General features: G+C 33.9%; 1 protein-coding gene and 1 pseudogene across 1 annotated transcript in view; both read right to left on the bottom strand.

The window, feature by feature from the left end:
* Window positions 1–2,406: 2,406 nt before the first annotated feature.
* The window catches only part of LOC101507025 (protein SABRE-like), a 61,887-nt gene continuing 47,687 nt past the window's right edge, over window positions 2,407–16,606 (bottom strand). The window contains exons 16-24 of the mRNA XM_004490400.4: window positions 16,080–16,304; window positions 15,491–15,630; window positions 11,751–11,823; window positions 5,587–5,688; window positions 5,308–5,490; window positions 4,272–4,574; window positions 4,002–4,169; window positions 3,339–3,711; window positions 2,407–2,986 (exon numbers count right to left, since the gene is read on the bottom strand). Of these exons, the coding sequence (XP_004490457.1) occupies window positions 2,850–2,986; window positions 3,339–3,711; window positions 4,002–4,169; window positions 4,272–4,574; window positions 5,308–5,490; window positions 5,587–5,688; window positions 11,751–11,823; window positions 15,491–15,630; window positions 16,080–16,304 (1,704 nt within the window). The 3' untranslated portion in view covers window positions 2,407–2,849. The remainder of the gene's footprint in view (window positions 2,987–3,338; window positions 3,712–4,001; window positions 4,170–4,271; window positions 4,575–5,307; window positions 5,491–5,586; window positions 5,689–11,750; window positions 11,824–15,490; window positions 15,631–16,079; window positions 16,305–16,606) is intronic.
* On the bottom strand, window positions 8,342–10,713 carry LOC113785456 (inorganic phosphate transporter 1-4-like; annotated as a pseudogene).

Genomic DNA, 16,606 nt, shown 5'->3' on the forward strand with positions numbered 1-16,606 from the left:
AATATCATCTCAAAATAATAATAGTTAATTAGATTTATGAATGATAGAGAAAGAAATGAACAGTAAAGTAGTAGTCACGTCACAAAAGAATAATTTGAAAAACATTAAAAGTGACATTAGCATATATAAAATTCACAAGACAATTAAAGAATTTTAAAAACAGTTGAATGATTTGAATTGATAGTAGTAGTTACTTTTCTTTTTTAAGATAACAAACTACCTTAAAGAAAAAAGTTTAAACTAAAACAAATGTATAACATAAGAGCAGCTTAAAAAAAACATTAATTAAATTCGATTATGAAAATATGTGCATTTACAATAGAATAAATATAGAATCCGATAAAAACTTTATTTTCATTGTATTATTGTGTGAAAAACAACATTCCATTTCAAGATAAGTACTTCCTCTTTCTCATTTTAAATATCTCATTTGAGGTGTGTGCAATTCTTTAGAAAATGATTAGTTGATTTGATTTCAATGATAAAATGTTTCATTTACTCAATTTTTTTTATTAATTGCACTTAGCAAAAATATTTGATGAGTTGAAATATAATAAATAAGACTATTAGTGGAAAAAGGTAACTAACGTTAGTATTGATATTGTAAAATAACAAATAATTTGAGAAAATAAAATAAAATAAAATAAAAAATGAGATATTTAAAATGAGATGGAGGACATAATTATTTTCTTGTAAACTTGACTTGTCATAACGGAATAACAATTTACAAATTTGTGACAAATCAAATATTTGGTTAAAACTTAATTTGTAGCCTCCATCTATTCTTCTCTAGCTTACATGTCTCTGGTGTCGGGTTTTTTTTGTTGAGTTATATGAGCCAAAAGTAACAAATATAATTTCACTCATGATAAAATTATAACGCCAAAAGGAAATATTAAAATTTGATTTGGAGAACGTAAAGTTAAAAACATGGATTAGAGGTTTCAAATTATTCTTTAGACAAATGTGTTGTTATTATTGTTCCTTAATTACGGTGAGAACTTTGATTTTCCAAGAATTGTGTAAATTCCAACAATTGTTCAGTTGATTTATTGCGCTAAAAAATATATAAGTTGTAACAATGTATCTACTTTGAATGATGAAAATTAGAATCTATCAAAACCTTATGGTTTAAAAAAAGATCAAATGGTGTAATAAGAAATGGTTGAAATGAGACAACACATACAATTTGTTGAATGAAACATCAATAATTGAAATCAATATAAATTAAATAAATTAAATTTTTATTATTATTGATATTGTAAATGAAAGATAAAATAGAAATTATGTAACTAAATATTATGCATAAAATGAAACACACATTTATAGTGGCTAGCAATCCCCTGGCGAAGAAGAAAATGGTTGTGAAGGAGAAAAATATACCAAAGTCAGTTATTCAAATGAATATAAACATGAAAAACTTTTATTGTATTATGAGCTATTATTATTAATATTTGTTCATTGTTGAAGTTTTTTGTTGTTGTTGATGCAATAAAATATACTAGATGAAATGAAATTGTGTTTTATATGAAGAATAGAAAGAGACGAAATTCTAACAATGACAACTAAGCAAATAAGTGGAGTGACACAATAAAATTATGTGGCATAAAATATGATTTGATGTCAAATGAATAGTTTAAGATTATATTTTAATATATTATAATAAATTGTATTATCCTAGAGTACTTAGATGAATAACACAAATCACTTATGACTAAGGTAAAGTTCTGGAGTTCAAACTCAAACTTTGGGATCTAGCAACGTTAAAACTTTTAGGGAGAATCTGTTGCCCATTTAAATCCTACAATAATAAAATTAATTAATATTACCTCTAATCTCATTTATAAAAAAAAAAAAAACATCAAAATTAATGTAATCATTAATTGTTTCAACTTTTTGATTATTTTTATATATACCCTTATTAACAAACTGAGATATTAAATATCCACTAATAATATTAAAATATTAAATAAGAATATAAAAAGAATTTAAACATTACATGCACCTCCAAAATTGTAATTTTTTCTTATATATTAAACTAAAAAATTCGCCAAAAATTATCTTATATATAAGGAAGGAGGAAGTATTGTATTACATCTGCTCCAATTATCATTATTATATTTGAGTAGGTACTAGGATTTATTTCTGCTACTATATTATAGGCTGTACCCTTCACTTTAAATCATCTGATAGTAAAGAACAATTTTCTTCCGATGTCCTTTTAATATATTTAAATTCGAAAATCCTAATGAGCACTGATACAAATACAATTTTAATTTTGGAGTGCACATACTCCATGGCTTATTATTTATTCTACTACTTTTCTATTTCATACTCCAGATAAAATATTGAAGTATTACTATTATATAGAGAAAATGAACAATGCAGATATTCTAATTTTGAAAATGTAATCAACCTTTTATGTTTCTATTTTCTTAAAAATAAAGGAACCCAAAATTACACATTCACCAGAAGCTACAAGAATATGAACCAGAAAATGTTTGACACAAAAGACTGTAAGTCTAGACATTAATGAGTGAGATTGACAAGAAATACAGCATGTTAGATTGGAAAATGTGGTTGACAAGGGATAGAAAATGTAAGACAAGAGATGAATGCAATTATCTACAATGACTGAGATAGCCATGATCATATTATCTGAATAGAAATCCGCATCAATCATTCATTGTCTAATGTTGAGTCATAATTTGTCCTTCCATTTAGTGTTCTTCCTCTCCAATTGTTTTCTATTAAGTGTTCATCATATGTCTCCTTTTAGTCATTTGAGAACCAGATGAAACGTGCTTCATGCTCAGCTGAAAAGTGAGAATTCCTTGAAATAGACATTTCTATTCAAGAAAAGCTTCATAGGATGAGGATCCACTTGACGAATCACTGTCATATGTAATCTCTTGTGGAGATGATGGTAGTGTAGTTATCTCTTGTGGAGATGATGATAGTTCTTCTTTTTGTATTAAGGAAGGACCTATAAAAATTGACTATTAGTCCTCAAGCTATAAAGTCAACAAGAAAGGAATTGATGAGCATACCAGCAAGATTAGAAAGCAAAATATCAAAATATTTCGTCATTTAATTTGGACACAATTTTTATAATATTATATTATGATATATATACAAAGTGTACGTTAGTGGAATAATTTATACCCACCAAGAATTTAGAAAAGAAGCATGCTGCTAACATATACCTAAATTTCAGATGCGTGTAAGTTGTCCACAATTTGTGTAATGAATGTTAAGTAGTCAAAAAACAATGACTTGGAGTATGCTAACTTGTTAAGCAGAAAAAAAGCAATAACATGGAGTGGAAGAAGACAAACCTTTTTGTCCTTTAGAGTGGAATTTCTGAGTGTGCCGCTTAATAAGCTTTTTAGCTTTTATTATTGTGAGTTGCCTAGCAAAAGGAGAGATCTCTACATCATTTTCACTCCAATCTCCTTGAGTTTCATTTTCTCCATCACCTTTCATTGTCTTGAGCACAAATTTCTTTGCCTTGCGTCGTTGAGTGTTAAATATTCCTTTAACAGATGTTACAAATCCATCGCCTGCTCCATCAGTAGGACGCTTAGGCCAAGTTGGTGGATACTTATCAGGTTTTCCTGCATGGCCTTCATTGTCACTTAAATGAAGGTCAATTTCCGGAACACTAGCTCCACTTGGCTGATTCTGACCTTTGTCTTTAAATTTCTTCCCCTACACAATCCATGAAAATAAGACATTTAAATGAATTCATTATAAACTGTTAAATATTGTCACCACATAGGTCCTGGTAATTAGCATAGTATGCTTTTTTGGATTGGCAAAGAGCATTTCAAAAGGAATTGCAAAAAAAGTTCACTTAAGTTTATTATATAAATTCTTCGTAAATTTTCAGTGGCAGGTATGAGTAGCGTATGTCTACAATAGAAAATATCAGGAGTATACAATTATTCTCACTAACAATAAAATTGAAAGAGAAAAGGAGAGTTAAAGCTACTTATCACCTGCATGCCAGTCACAGACTTCAGGACTCCCCAGATGATGTGCTTCTTAACTCGTGAGAAGAGTCTTCTCCAGCTCCCGGTAAACTCGACTCGTTGAAATTGATCCATTAGTAATTTCATATCGTTTACAACAAACCTTGTCCCTTCATACGTAACACACAATTCCACCTGCAAGAAAGAATACACGAGTTACCTGAAATTGACATGACTTCAAACTACTAACAGCTAACAGGTGACAACTTCATCAAACGGTACAAAACTACTAACAACCTGACTAATTTTGATGTTGTGAAATTCCATTATCTTTGGTGGCCTAGATTTCTTTTCTTCAAGAGATGATTGACCAGCTTTTACACCTTTTGGATCTTTTAATTTACTCTTAGATGCTTCATCTAGTTTCTCAGTAGAGCCAAATGGACCATTTTTGTTGGAAGCAAAGCTTTGTACGACGAGTTCATCAGCTACAGATTCTGCCACAGTCTCTTCCCAAGTCCTATCAAAAGAAGATGTCCTTCTCAACTCGGGGGTTGGACCATTACCAGGAACTACTTTGACATTTTGTGCTTTGGATGCCTGCATGCATGTTGCCAAAATTTTTACGGAAAATCTATATTGCATATTATTCTATTATGAACTCAGACAAGAAGAAAAACAGAGGAAAGAAGCTATAACAAAGTTTGGCATTGGCCTTATTTGATATTATTAATATTAGAATTTTGAAATTAAAGGGAGGTCAGGTAAGGAAGAAGGAGAGGAAAAAGATTCAGAATAATTAAATTATATTGATATTGATTTGAAGGATGGGTTGCAAAATAGAAATATTAATCCCCCATACGAGTTGCCAATAAATCATAAAATATAAGGAAATATGAAAAGCAATCCTAAGAAATCGCCTAAGACTCTCTAGGGAAATTACGAGGTATTTTTTAAAAAGGAAAGCTAGCAACACACAATTTGATACTTGTTTTTCAAACTCTATTATGGGATGAAATTTATACCGGCCTTCCTAAATAACTTGGACTTAGTTCCTGACAGTGCGGCCAACTCAAGATTTCACCCAATAGTATAAAATCAAATGTATTGAAAGAGGAGTGTCAGTAAGTTTGTTGCTGACATTTATCTTAATATCATTATTTTAGAATCATGTACACCCCATTGTGTTGTCTTAGGCTAGTTCTTGGGTTCGAGCCTTGCAGATGGAAAAACGTAATTAGGAAGGGAGAACCACTAAAAAAAAAGACTTCATGCTTATAGCATGGTTATAAAAAAAAAAATTCATGTATCACACAATTCATTAAGTAATCACCTGGGCAGAACCAACATGGACAGGAGGTTGATTGGTTGCAGGAAATAACATTGCAGAGATGGCAGATTTGGATGAGGCCTCAGGCTCTTTTGCTGGGTGATTGCTTGAAGTAGAAGCTTCATGGGCTGGTGGACCTTTCTTTACACGCCTTGCACCAGCTGTGGTTGAGACCTTCCAAACTTCCTGCATAAACAACCATCACTTTAACATAATAAATCTGTGAAGTTTAGCCTTGGTTGTGGACACAAGTTAATGAGAGATTTGAAATTTTAAACCTACCTGCCGGCGTTGTGAATCTCGTTCTTCCTCTGGGAAGAAATATCCCCACATCATTCTGTACATTGTCTCTGTTAAATGGATCTTAAGTGGATATATCTCTACCTATAATGAAAATAAGTTCATGTCAGGAAACATTCCATGCAAACATCTAATAGGTGTCATTTTATAGTGAACTCCATTTCTACTCATCAGATTACAAATGCAATATTTAATATTCGTACTTTCTTTAGATATTAGTAGTAGAGCTATTAACAACTGCACAGGATGTTTAGTTAGTCTGTTATTCAGTTTATAGCCTTTTCTCAGTTACATATCTTATGAAGTTTATCTACATGCGTATGTAGATGATACTATACTACATATAATAATCACTAGTAGTCCCTTCACCTATTTTAGTAGTTCATAGATTTTTGGGTCACTAGACCTGTATCCAAGACCAAAATCAAGCAAGTCTATTCTCACAGGCCCATAGTGAAAAGAGATACCATTTAGCATGTGTTGAAGTTGGGGATTTTAGACAAATGGAAGAGAGAAAATAATAAGTGTTTGAATATTATTGATAATAACTTTATGCCATCTTGATTACAAAAGACTCAATACTAATCTCTATTTATAGAGAAACATAGACTCAATCCTAAATCAAGAACAAATCATAATAATAATAATGAGAGATATTCTAAGGTATCTCTATGATTATAAATTGATCCTATGAAATAACTCAAGATACTCTAATATAATATAAAAGTGTTGAAGTTGTGGGATTTTAGAGAAAAGGAGGAGATAAAATAATAAGAGTTAAAATATTATTGATAATAGTTTTATGCTAACTTGATTACAAAAGACTCAATAATAATCTCTATTTATAGAGAAACATAGACTCAATCCTAAATCAGGAATAAATCATAATAATAATGAGAGATATTTTAAGATATCTCTATGATTATAAATTGATCCTAATAAATAATTTAAGATACTCTAATATAATATAAAAGATATTATAAGATATTTTCTAATATTCTAACACTCCCCCTCAAGCTAAAGCTTACTAAGTTTGAGCTTGTTACAAAAAAATAATGTTTTATTCTGCAAAATAATAAAAAGAATGGAAAAGCAACTCAGGGATGCAAGTGCCGGTGAAGTCGGAGAGAATTGCTATAAATATAGCCTAGCTAGATAGCCGATATGATCATCAGGTTGAGAGAAATTCATGACAAGCAATTGAACAAAGCAAGGTCCGTTCTTCTAAAAACTGCATTTGGAAGCTTCAAACCAATAATATTAGAGAGACGTGCTTCAAGGAGAGAAAGGCAAAGCCAATACATCTGGGACAAAGATGGAGCCAGTGCATCTGAGACAAATTGGCAAGATAAAGTGAGTCATGAAAATAAAAGACATCGTCAAAATAACCATTAATGGAAGAAGAAGTCATCACTAATATGATTCATCTGTGGGAAAAGGGACACCACCAGAATGATCGTCGGTGGGAATAGAAGCCACTGTTATAATCTATTATTAAGAACTAAATTGCATGACAAACACACAAGAAGAAGCAGCGCAACTCTAATGAAATGAAACCATGATCGATCGACGAAGTGAGAAATTGCGTCCAAAATAGGAGAGACAACGGCTGTTTGAATAATAACACATATTTTCGTTGATCAAAATTGGAAAGTAACGGAAAATCTGGAAACAGGAAGCAAAACCCAATCTAGACGCCTGAAACATTGTGTCGGAAAGCGAACAGACGCGCCTAAGCTTGAGGCTGTTGGTAGCGGTGCGTGGGATGAACACGGAGGCTCTTGAAGGCACAAGAGTGCGGCGCGTGGAGCAACTTTTGACATGAAAAATATGAGTTGTGTAGATCGGGAGATTCCGCACATAATGAAAGTGGTTGTGTCGGAAAATTTACTGGAAAAATTTTCCAGCAGCGACAACAGATGGAAGGCAGCAAAGGATGGCAGATCTTGAAGGTAGTAGGTGTAACCGTAGCCCGAAACTAGAATACGAGGGCAGATTCGAAACCGCGAGGTTGAGGCGTGATTGACTGACCAAGCAACAACTGAGAGGCGTCAAAACGCGCCGTCACACGCTGTGGAGACGGCGGTGCGTGAGATCTACTCGCAAGAGAGATTAGCAGCGTGTGAGAGCGCATGTGACGGCTTTTGGCGACGCGCTTTCGAGCATGACCTGACCTAGAGATGACGATGCTATTCGCTGGAAAATTTGCTGAAAATAGTGGCAGTAACAGCTGCAATAGCGAGCTGAACGGAAAATGAATGATCAAGTTGGAAAAGAGAAACTGTGATTATATATTCCCAAACTGTTGGGAACTCGGCAGCGGAATACAGACATAATCGTTCAAGGAGGGTCGAAATAGGCTCTAGATACCATGTTGAAGTTGTGGGATTTTAGAGAAAAGGAGGAGAGAAAATAATAAGGGTTTGAATATTATTGATAATACTTAATGCTGACTTTATTACAAAAGACTCAATACTAATCTCTATTTATAGAGAAACATAGACTCAATCATAAATCAGGAATAAATCATAATAATAATGAGAGATATTCTAAGATATCTCTATGATTATAAATTGATCCTAATAAATAATTTAAGATACTCTAATATAATATAAAAGATATTATAAGATATTTTCTAATATTCTAACAAATATTATAAGATATTTTCTAATATTTTAACACTCCCCTCAAGTTAAAGCTTATTGTTACAAGAAAACAATGTTTTACTCCGCAAAATAATAAAAAAGGGTGGAAAGGAAACTTAGGGATGCATGTGAAGTCGAAGAGAATTGCTATAAATATAGCCTAGCCAAATAACCGAAATGATCATCAGCACGAGAAAAATTCATGACAAACAATTGAACAAAGCAAGTCCGTTCTTCTAAACTGCATTTGGAAGTTTCAAACCAATAATATCGGAGACTCAAAATATTAAAACTTAAATATGCTTCAAGGAGAGAGGGGTGCTTCAGAGAGAGAAAGGCAAGGCTAGTACATCTGAGACAAATATGGGGTCAGTCCATCTGGGACAAATTGCCAAAGATAAAGTGAATCATGAAAATAAAAGACACCGTCAGAATAACCATCAACGGAAGAAGAAGACATCACTAATATGATTCATATGTGGAAAAAGGGACATCACAAAATGATTGTCGTAGAGAATATGTTTGAGAATAGAAGCCACCGTTATAATTTATTAGTAAGAACTAAATTGCATGACAAAAACAAAGAAGAAGCTGCGCGACTCTAACAAAACGAAGCCACGATCGATCAACGGCGTGAGAAAATACGTCCAAAACAGGAGAGATAACTACTGGTTGAACAAGGACACATATCTTCATATATCAAAATTGGAAAGTAAGGGCAAATCTGAAACCGTCGGAGAGAGAATAATCGTGCACCAAGAAAGTAAAAAGGAAGCGCAAAATGTTAACCACACCCAACAAAAGCAAATAATTTTTCACCCAAATATTGGATACCCTGCATCTGCTTTACTCTTGTCCTTGTTTTGTGCCAAATACAAGAACCCAAATGCACCAACTATAGCCCTAAATTTCCTTGTTGTTGATGATATTCCATGGCAAGTAGATCGAAATCTAGCAGGAAAAATCTCTGCCGACACAACAAATGTGGTAGCTGTTGGCCCAAAATTTGCAAAGAAGAAGGTCAATGAATACAATGCGACAAATCCTATATAGTGATCCTTATGAGTCCAATGTTCATAAGGAATGGCAAGAGCAAACATGCAGACAATCATAAAGAAAAATCCCATAGATTTTGGCTATAAAATGCAATATCAAGCAATAACCAAGTACTTGCTTTACCAAGTAAATGTAGTCCATGGTGTTGGGAAAAACCCACCCAACACATGGCGACTGAGGAATTCCTTTGAGAATAAACCATATGATTTTTTCTTTTGAGAATAAACCATATGATTTTTTCTGCTCATCTGTCTTTGGTTCAGCTTGGATCTCAACCAGCAGAACCTTGGACATATCTGCTGCAACCTTCACCGTGTTCTTAGGAACTAGGGCGGTGTAACGAGTAGTTTCGGGCATATTTATCCGCCAGTAGTAAGTCAATGCAGCTAGGAGTGCTCCTACGATCACAATTATCCTCCAAATGTAATCTGCTTGTGGAACAGTTGAACCAACTGGATCAACCGAGTAAGGTGGAGAATCAAACCTGACTTTGGGTGCAGCTGAAACTATGATTGCAAATACACCACCTCCCAAGATTCCAAAAACCTCCATGGCAAAGACAGCAACAATGAAGGCACCTCGAGTCTTCTTATTAGAATACTCTAACTTGTGCTGCCGAAAGCGAGTAGTCTCCACCAATGCCAAAACCAAGCCTGAAGTGGAAGAAGCAAAGAGTTGCCATGACAAATTTTGGATTGTGTCCAGAAGAAAGGCCATAACCAATGGAGTATATTATCATCATCTGGGCTTCGCTGCACCGTCAACATGGTATTATGTACGGCCGAGCAACTTGGTGACAAGGGATATGCAAAATAGATCATATGCATCTGTGGAGAAGGCCATTCCAACTATTATGATTGTTGTGAAATGGTACCATTGTGTTTTTGCCACATCAAGTGCATTAAGCACTTGAATTTGCTCCTTGGCCATCACTTTTCAAGGAAAAATTACTATTTCCTCTTTTGTTTCCCTCTTCTTGCCTTCCCTTAAAGTGAAAGAAGAAAAAGAGAGGAATAAAAAAATAGTAGTGAATAGGGTGTGCGTCAAGGAGAGAGAAAGTGTTGTTTGTACTTTACCAGGTGCGACTGTAACTTAAAACTGAAAAACAAGGGCTGGAATCAGAAGGCTGAGGTAAGAGCAAAGAGAAAGGCCGCGTTATAAATGGCTGCCAGACGCGCCGTCGTGCATGGTGAAGAGTGGCAATGCATGGATCTGACGCGCGGTGGATGGTAAGGCGGGTGTGGAAGTGTGCAGTGGCTTTCGGCGACACTCTTTGAGATGTGTGCCGATCTAGAAGAGACGAAGTTGATGGAGTGGTTGTCTGCCGGAAAAGTCACCGGAAACAGTGGCGGTGACAGCGGCAATAGCGAACTGAACAGAAACAAGTGAAACCGGTGTCGGAATGTGTCACGATAGTGGTTTGAAAAAAGAATGATCACGTTGGAAAAGAGAAACTATGATTATATTCCCTAACTGTTGGGAACTCAGAAGCAGAACAACAGCAAGATTGTTGAAGGAGGATCGAAGGATTTTAGAGAAAAGGAGGAGAGAAAATAATAAGAGTTTGAATATTATTGATAATAGTTTTATGCCATCTTGATTACAAATGACTCAATACCAATCTCTATTTATAGAGAAATATCGACTCAAACCGAAATCACGAATAAATCATAATAATAATGAGAGATATTCTAAGATATCTCTATGATTATAAATTGATTCTATTAAATAACTCAAGATACTCTAATATAACATAAAAGATATTATAAGATATTTTCTAAGATTTTAACGGATCCAAAGTGAAAGGAGATACCAGCATGTCAGTTAGATGAGAGAGAAACCAAGGGAATGAATGGTAAATAGCAGGGGGAAAATATTCACGGGGCCGTGCTTATTTTTCTGTAAGTGTCTAACGCCTTGAGCTAGAAGAATTCCTACATGGGAACTCAATCTTTGGTTTTTCCTTATACAAACAATTGCAGTTTATATATTAATACTATCTCCCTCGTTGAAAATAAGTTGTTCCTATCGTTGATAAACTACGATTAGTTTCTGCTTTAAAGCAACTTGACAACCTGGATTATTTTTTTGGAAATATGAGTTAAACACCACAACGACTCCTTAATATTATCACAAGTAAATTACAATAGAGATCTCTATCTCCTAGTGCCAAAGATTGTTTGAGTTGTTAAACTAAAAAAATCCTCAAAATCAGAGAACAAAAATGCAAAATAATTTTGATACTAAATAAGGTTTAGTATCTTGGGCAAGGCCTACTTAAAAAGCTCTTAAAAGAACTACATATGATCTCAATTTTAAGTTGCAAAAGTAAAAAAAAAAAAAAAAAAAAAGAAACGCCTAAATTAGAATACCAGATGGATTCTATTCCTCTGCACTTAAATATCCTGATTTGAAAGAACAAAAATAGCCTCAAGGAACGCTTACTTGGAAAAGTTCAAAGGGAGAACTTCCATCCTTTGGAGCTGCCTGTCTCGCATCAACTTGAAGCATGACTTTTCTAGAAAAAAATACAAAAGAAAACATGCAATATCAAAATATTCAGATGATAAAGGGAAATGGAAAAAGACACCACTCTTTATAACAATAGAAAAACTAACATATCAATCTTATAATGAAAACTAAAAAAAAAATGAAAGGAATAATTTTCTATACTATTCACTAAGAAAATATGTACATAGGTGATTTACAATTTATAAGCTTATGCCAACAAGGGGAAATAAATGCTAAATATGCCCTGATGAAAGAAAAAGATATAAAGCTAATATGATGTGTGTTTAAGTTGTGGGATTTTAGAGAAAAGGAGAAGAAAAAATAATAAGGGTTTGAATATTATTGATAATAGCTTTATGGTAACTTGATTACAAAAGACTCAATACTAATATCTATTTATAGAAAAACGTAGACTCAATCCTAAATCAGGAATAAATCATAATAATAATTAGAGATATTCTAAGATATTTCTATAATTATAAATTGATTACAGAAAATAACTCAAGATACTCTAATATAATATAAAAGATATTATAAGATATTTTTTAATATTCTAACACTCCCCCTCAAGCTAAAGCTTACTAAGCTTAGCTTGTTACAAGGAAACAATGTTTTGCTCCGCAAAATAATAAAAAAAGATGGAAAGGCAACTCAGGGATGCTGGTGAAGTCGAAGAGAATTGCTATAAACACAGCCTAGTCAGATGACCGGAATGATCATCAACATGAGAGAAATTCATGGCAAGCAGTTGAACAAAGCAAAGTCCGTCCTTCTAAAAAACTGCATTTGGAAGCTTCAAACCAATAATATTAGAGACTCAAAATATTTAAACTTGAATTTGCTTCAAGGAGAGAGAAGCATGCTTCAGGGAGAGAAAGGCAAGGCCAGTACATTTAGGACATAGATAGGGCCAGTTTATCTAGGACAAATTGCCAAGCTGTATGCATGTGGCTAAAAAGAAAAACTTAAAACAGATCTGGAATCTGGAAGGAAAACTCAATCTAGACAACTGAAACATTATACTGGAAGGCGGACATATGCACCTGAGCTCGAGGCTGTTGGTGGTGGCGCGTGAGATGAACACATCGGATCTTGGAGGCACATGAGCGTGTGTGGAGCAACTTTTGACCTAAAAAATATATGGGTTGTGTAGATTGGGAGATTCCGTACACAATGGAAGTGGTTGTGTCGAAAAACTTTTCCAGCAGCAGCAGATTGCAGTAGCGGCAATAGCAGACGGGACAGTAGCGCAATATGCAGCAGCAGACGGTGGCGTCAGATATACTCGTATGAGAGCGCATGTGACGGCTTTTGGCGACGCGCTTTCGGGCATGAGCTGATCTGGAGATGACGACACTGTTCGCAGGAAAATTTTCCGGTAATAGTGGCAGCGGCGCAGTAGTGAATTGAACTGAAAACGAGTGAAACGTGTCGGAATGTTGGAAAAGAGAAACTATGATTATATTCCCTAACTATTGGGAACTCGACAGCGGAACAACGGCAAGATTGTTTAAGGAGGATCGAAATAGGCTCTGATACCATGTTGAAGTTGTGGGATTTAAGAGAAAAGGAGAAGAGAAAATAATAAGGGTTTGAATATTATTTATAATAGCTTTATGCTAACTTGATTACAAAAGACTCAATACTAATATCTATTTATAGAAAAACATAGACTCAATCCTAAATCAGGAACAAATCATAATAATAATTAGAGATATTCTAAGATATCTCTATAATTATAAATTGATCATAGAAAATAACTTAAGATATTCTAATATAATATAAAAGATATTATAAGATATTTTTTAATATTCTAACAATATACTAAAAGTGTTTATTTACATTATTTTACAACAAAACCTCTGAAGTTGATGAATCGATATCAACCAATTCTAGCTTGCAAGTATGATCTTGAAATCACTGACAAACCCTTGGTTAATAAATCAACTGGCTGGTTCACAGAAGGAAATTAAACTGTTCAGCCAAATTCAACCTTTTACTCAATGAAGTGATGGTCGATGTAAAGGGGTTGTACAATAGAGTCATCCAAAAATATATTCATCCATAATAGCTCACAAACACCTTGTACCATAGTTTGAAACTCGGCCTCTTGCTTTACTGAACAACTACATTTCATTTATTACTTATTCAAGTGACCAAACTTAAACCTATAAATGTAAAATAGCTTTATGTTGACCTTCTCAAAGGTATCCAACATATCTGGTGCATGTAGTTGATCAATTATGTTGTCTAAGTCCCAAACGTCAGAAACCTTGACTTTCTCTCTTCTTCTCCACTTTACCTTTGAGATACTGCCTTGTGGATTGTCTCCCCTATCTGGGGTTCTTCCGTAACCTATTTCCCATTCATTTTCTGAAGGTTCTTCTGTGACGCATTTTGACGGTTAAGCTTATAGTTCATCTTACCCTTTAACCCATTACCATGTTGGTTTATGATGATGAACGATTGTGTGAGTTTTCGTTCTCCTCTTACAAGGTCATTTTTTGTGGTTTGTCAATCTCTGAAATCTTCTTGCCCTTTCTTCAATTTTGGCCCCCCATTATAGAGCCATTAGTTTCTCATGATTTTTCATCTTCTTGATCTTCATATCTCTTGGAATCGTTCTGAAATAGATCATATCCTTTACTAGAGCTTCCACTCTTTTCTCCAAGTTCTTTGGTGGTATTCGCTTCATCCTTCTTCTTCTCGCACTGATCCATTCTTAAAGAAATCGCTTACACACTAATCCAGCAGGTCAGACCAGTTTGATGCTAACCCAGATTAAAGAAACAGAAAATGGAAGAAAACAGATCAATAATGGGAAATAAATAGTGTATTATTTCTAAAAATCAAAGTAAACTACAATAGAATGAAGATCCTACTGTCGAGAACCAATGCTCTTTGTCACTATTAAAATGTATGATTCTACTTGATATCTTTCTCTCACCACTAAGCATCCTTATAACTAAATTTTCATTACACAGTTCTTGTGTTTCACTCCTCTCACTCTCAGTCACGTGGATATTTCTATTTTGTCCTTCTCTATTTCTCTTAACATAAACTCTCCACACTATGGGTCTGGGAAATGATGTGCTAACTGGCCCTTTGGGCTCACCTTCTCATTTGGAGTCTTATCAAAAGGCAGCCTAGGATTTGTAGCAGTGGAGGAGAGTTTTGAAGGGAGAACAGAGTCTTCCAGGTTGACAGCTTTGCACTATCTTGAAAGCACTATGCCAATAAAGGAATATATAAGCTAAACCTATCTTAAAAAGATTAAAAAATAAAAGGAACATACAGTTATTTTATATTAAAATAGCTCTATTTACATTAATTTGGATCATCAAATAAATTATTTAGAGACTCCAAATTTCCTGCCTTTCCATCGACACCTATAATTTCAATGGTGTAGGTGAACGTTGTAGTTTTAGATATACTTTTCTATATCGAATGTGCATCTGTTTTGTGCTTCCAGTATGTGTTTACTTTTCCATTTTAGAGATTAGATAGAAGCCTAAGGGGAGAACAATGAAGTTGAACTTGAACAGAAAACCTAATCAGAAGTAAACTATCTGCAGAAATTAAGACATCTTCTGGAATAAAAAAGCAATAAATATCAATAATTCAACCTGGAAGCATCAGTAAGTTTAAGAAAAGGGTCAGGAAAAATTACATACTTTCCCCATTCAGCTGGAGGATTCCACGCTGACAAAATCGTATCAGATTTGGCATTGGGAAGACAGTTTTTGAAAACCAAATACTTTGTTGTAAACCGAGAAACACCAACATCCTTATAATCACGGTCAAAGTCATAGATCTAAGTGTTCAGCAACGAAACTGAATTAGTATAGTATTTAAATTTGAAACAAAATTAAATGAATTAAGAAAGTTAGGAAACTATGAATATAAAGGAACCACCATATTCCTAGGCACAGAAAGGAGAAGAAAGAACAACTAAACCAGAAAAGATCACTAACACAGGGATAGGAAACTTTCAGATTCAATAATTTGGAAACGGTAGAAAAACACTATTTGAGGTGTTGCAAATGCTTTTGTATAAAACCCATGGAGAAAATTTGTTTTAAAGTAAGAAACTTTTGTAATGTGTCTAATAAATATGAAGCCTGGCTCAGAATTGAGAATATTTGATGTTGGGATAGCAGTTCATACTTGGTGAGAAGCATATTTTTTAGTGGACTCAATGAGTTTTGGAAGGAAAACTGGAGAAAGGGTAGAAGGATTTAGGCTTGCTAAATTAATTCTTACCATGTCATTGATTTCGGCTTCAGCAAAGGATTTACCATCAAGAAGCATGCTCCAAACAACTTTGTTAATTTGTAAAAATATGCGCATAGCATGGGTAGGACTTTTGTTCTTTTCCTTCTCCATTAGCCGCTGCTGTGCAGCTTTTTGCATAGCCATTCTTAATGATGCATATGCTTCCTTCCTGGATTTTTGTGCACTTACAAGTTCTCTCTTCAGTCCTTGGACCTGCCAGTGTTGGACTACTTTGATTATAAAAGGTAAATTTTTTCATATTAAAATTATCATATACCTATAAAAGTAGTGTACACATCTCAAAACAAGTTTGTTCACAAGAATTATAGAAAAAACTGCACAGAACAAACAAAGATTTAAATTATTTTCTGTTATGTGAATTCTCTATCTTTTAGGTTTGTTAGTTCTTTTCTCCTATAATCACGGGATTTAGTTGTAATCATTGAGAATTATAAATAACAAAGCTAAGAGTAATTTCTCTCAAGCAATTCAAATAATCACATTCAACTATTTTT

Source organism: Cicer arietinum, chromosome 2, assembly GCF_000331145.2.
Source record: "Cicer arietinum cultivar CDC Frontier isolate Library 1 chromosome 2, Cicar.CDCFrontier_v2.0, whole genome shotgun sequence".
In the NCBI taxonomy this organism is placed as follows: Eukaryota; Viridiplantae; Streptophyta; class Magnoliopsida; order Fabales; family Fabaceae; genus Cicer; species Cicer arietinum.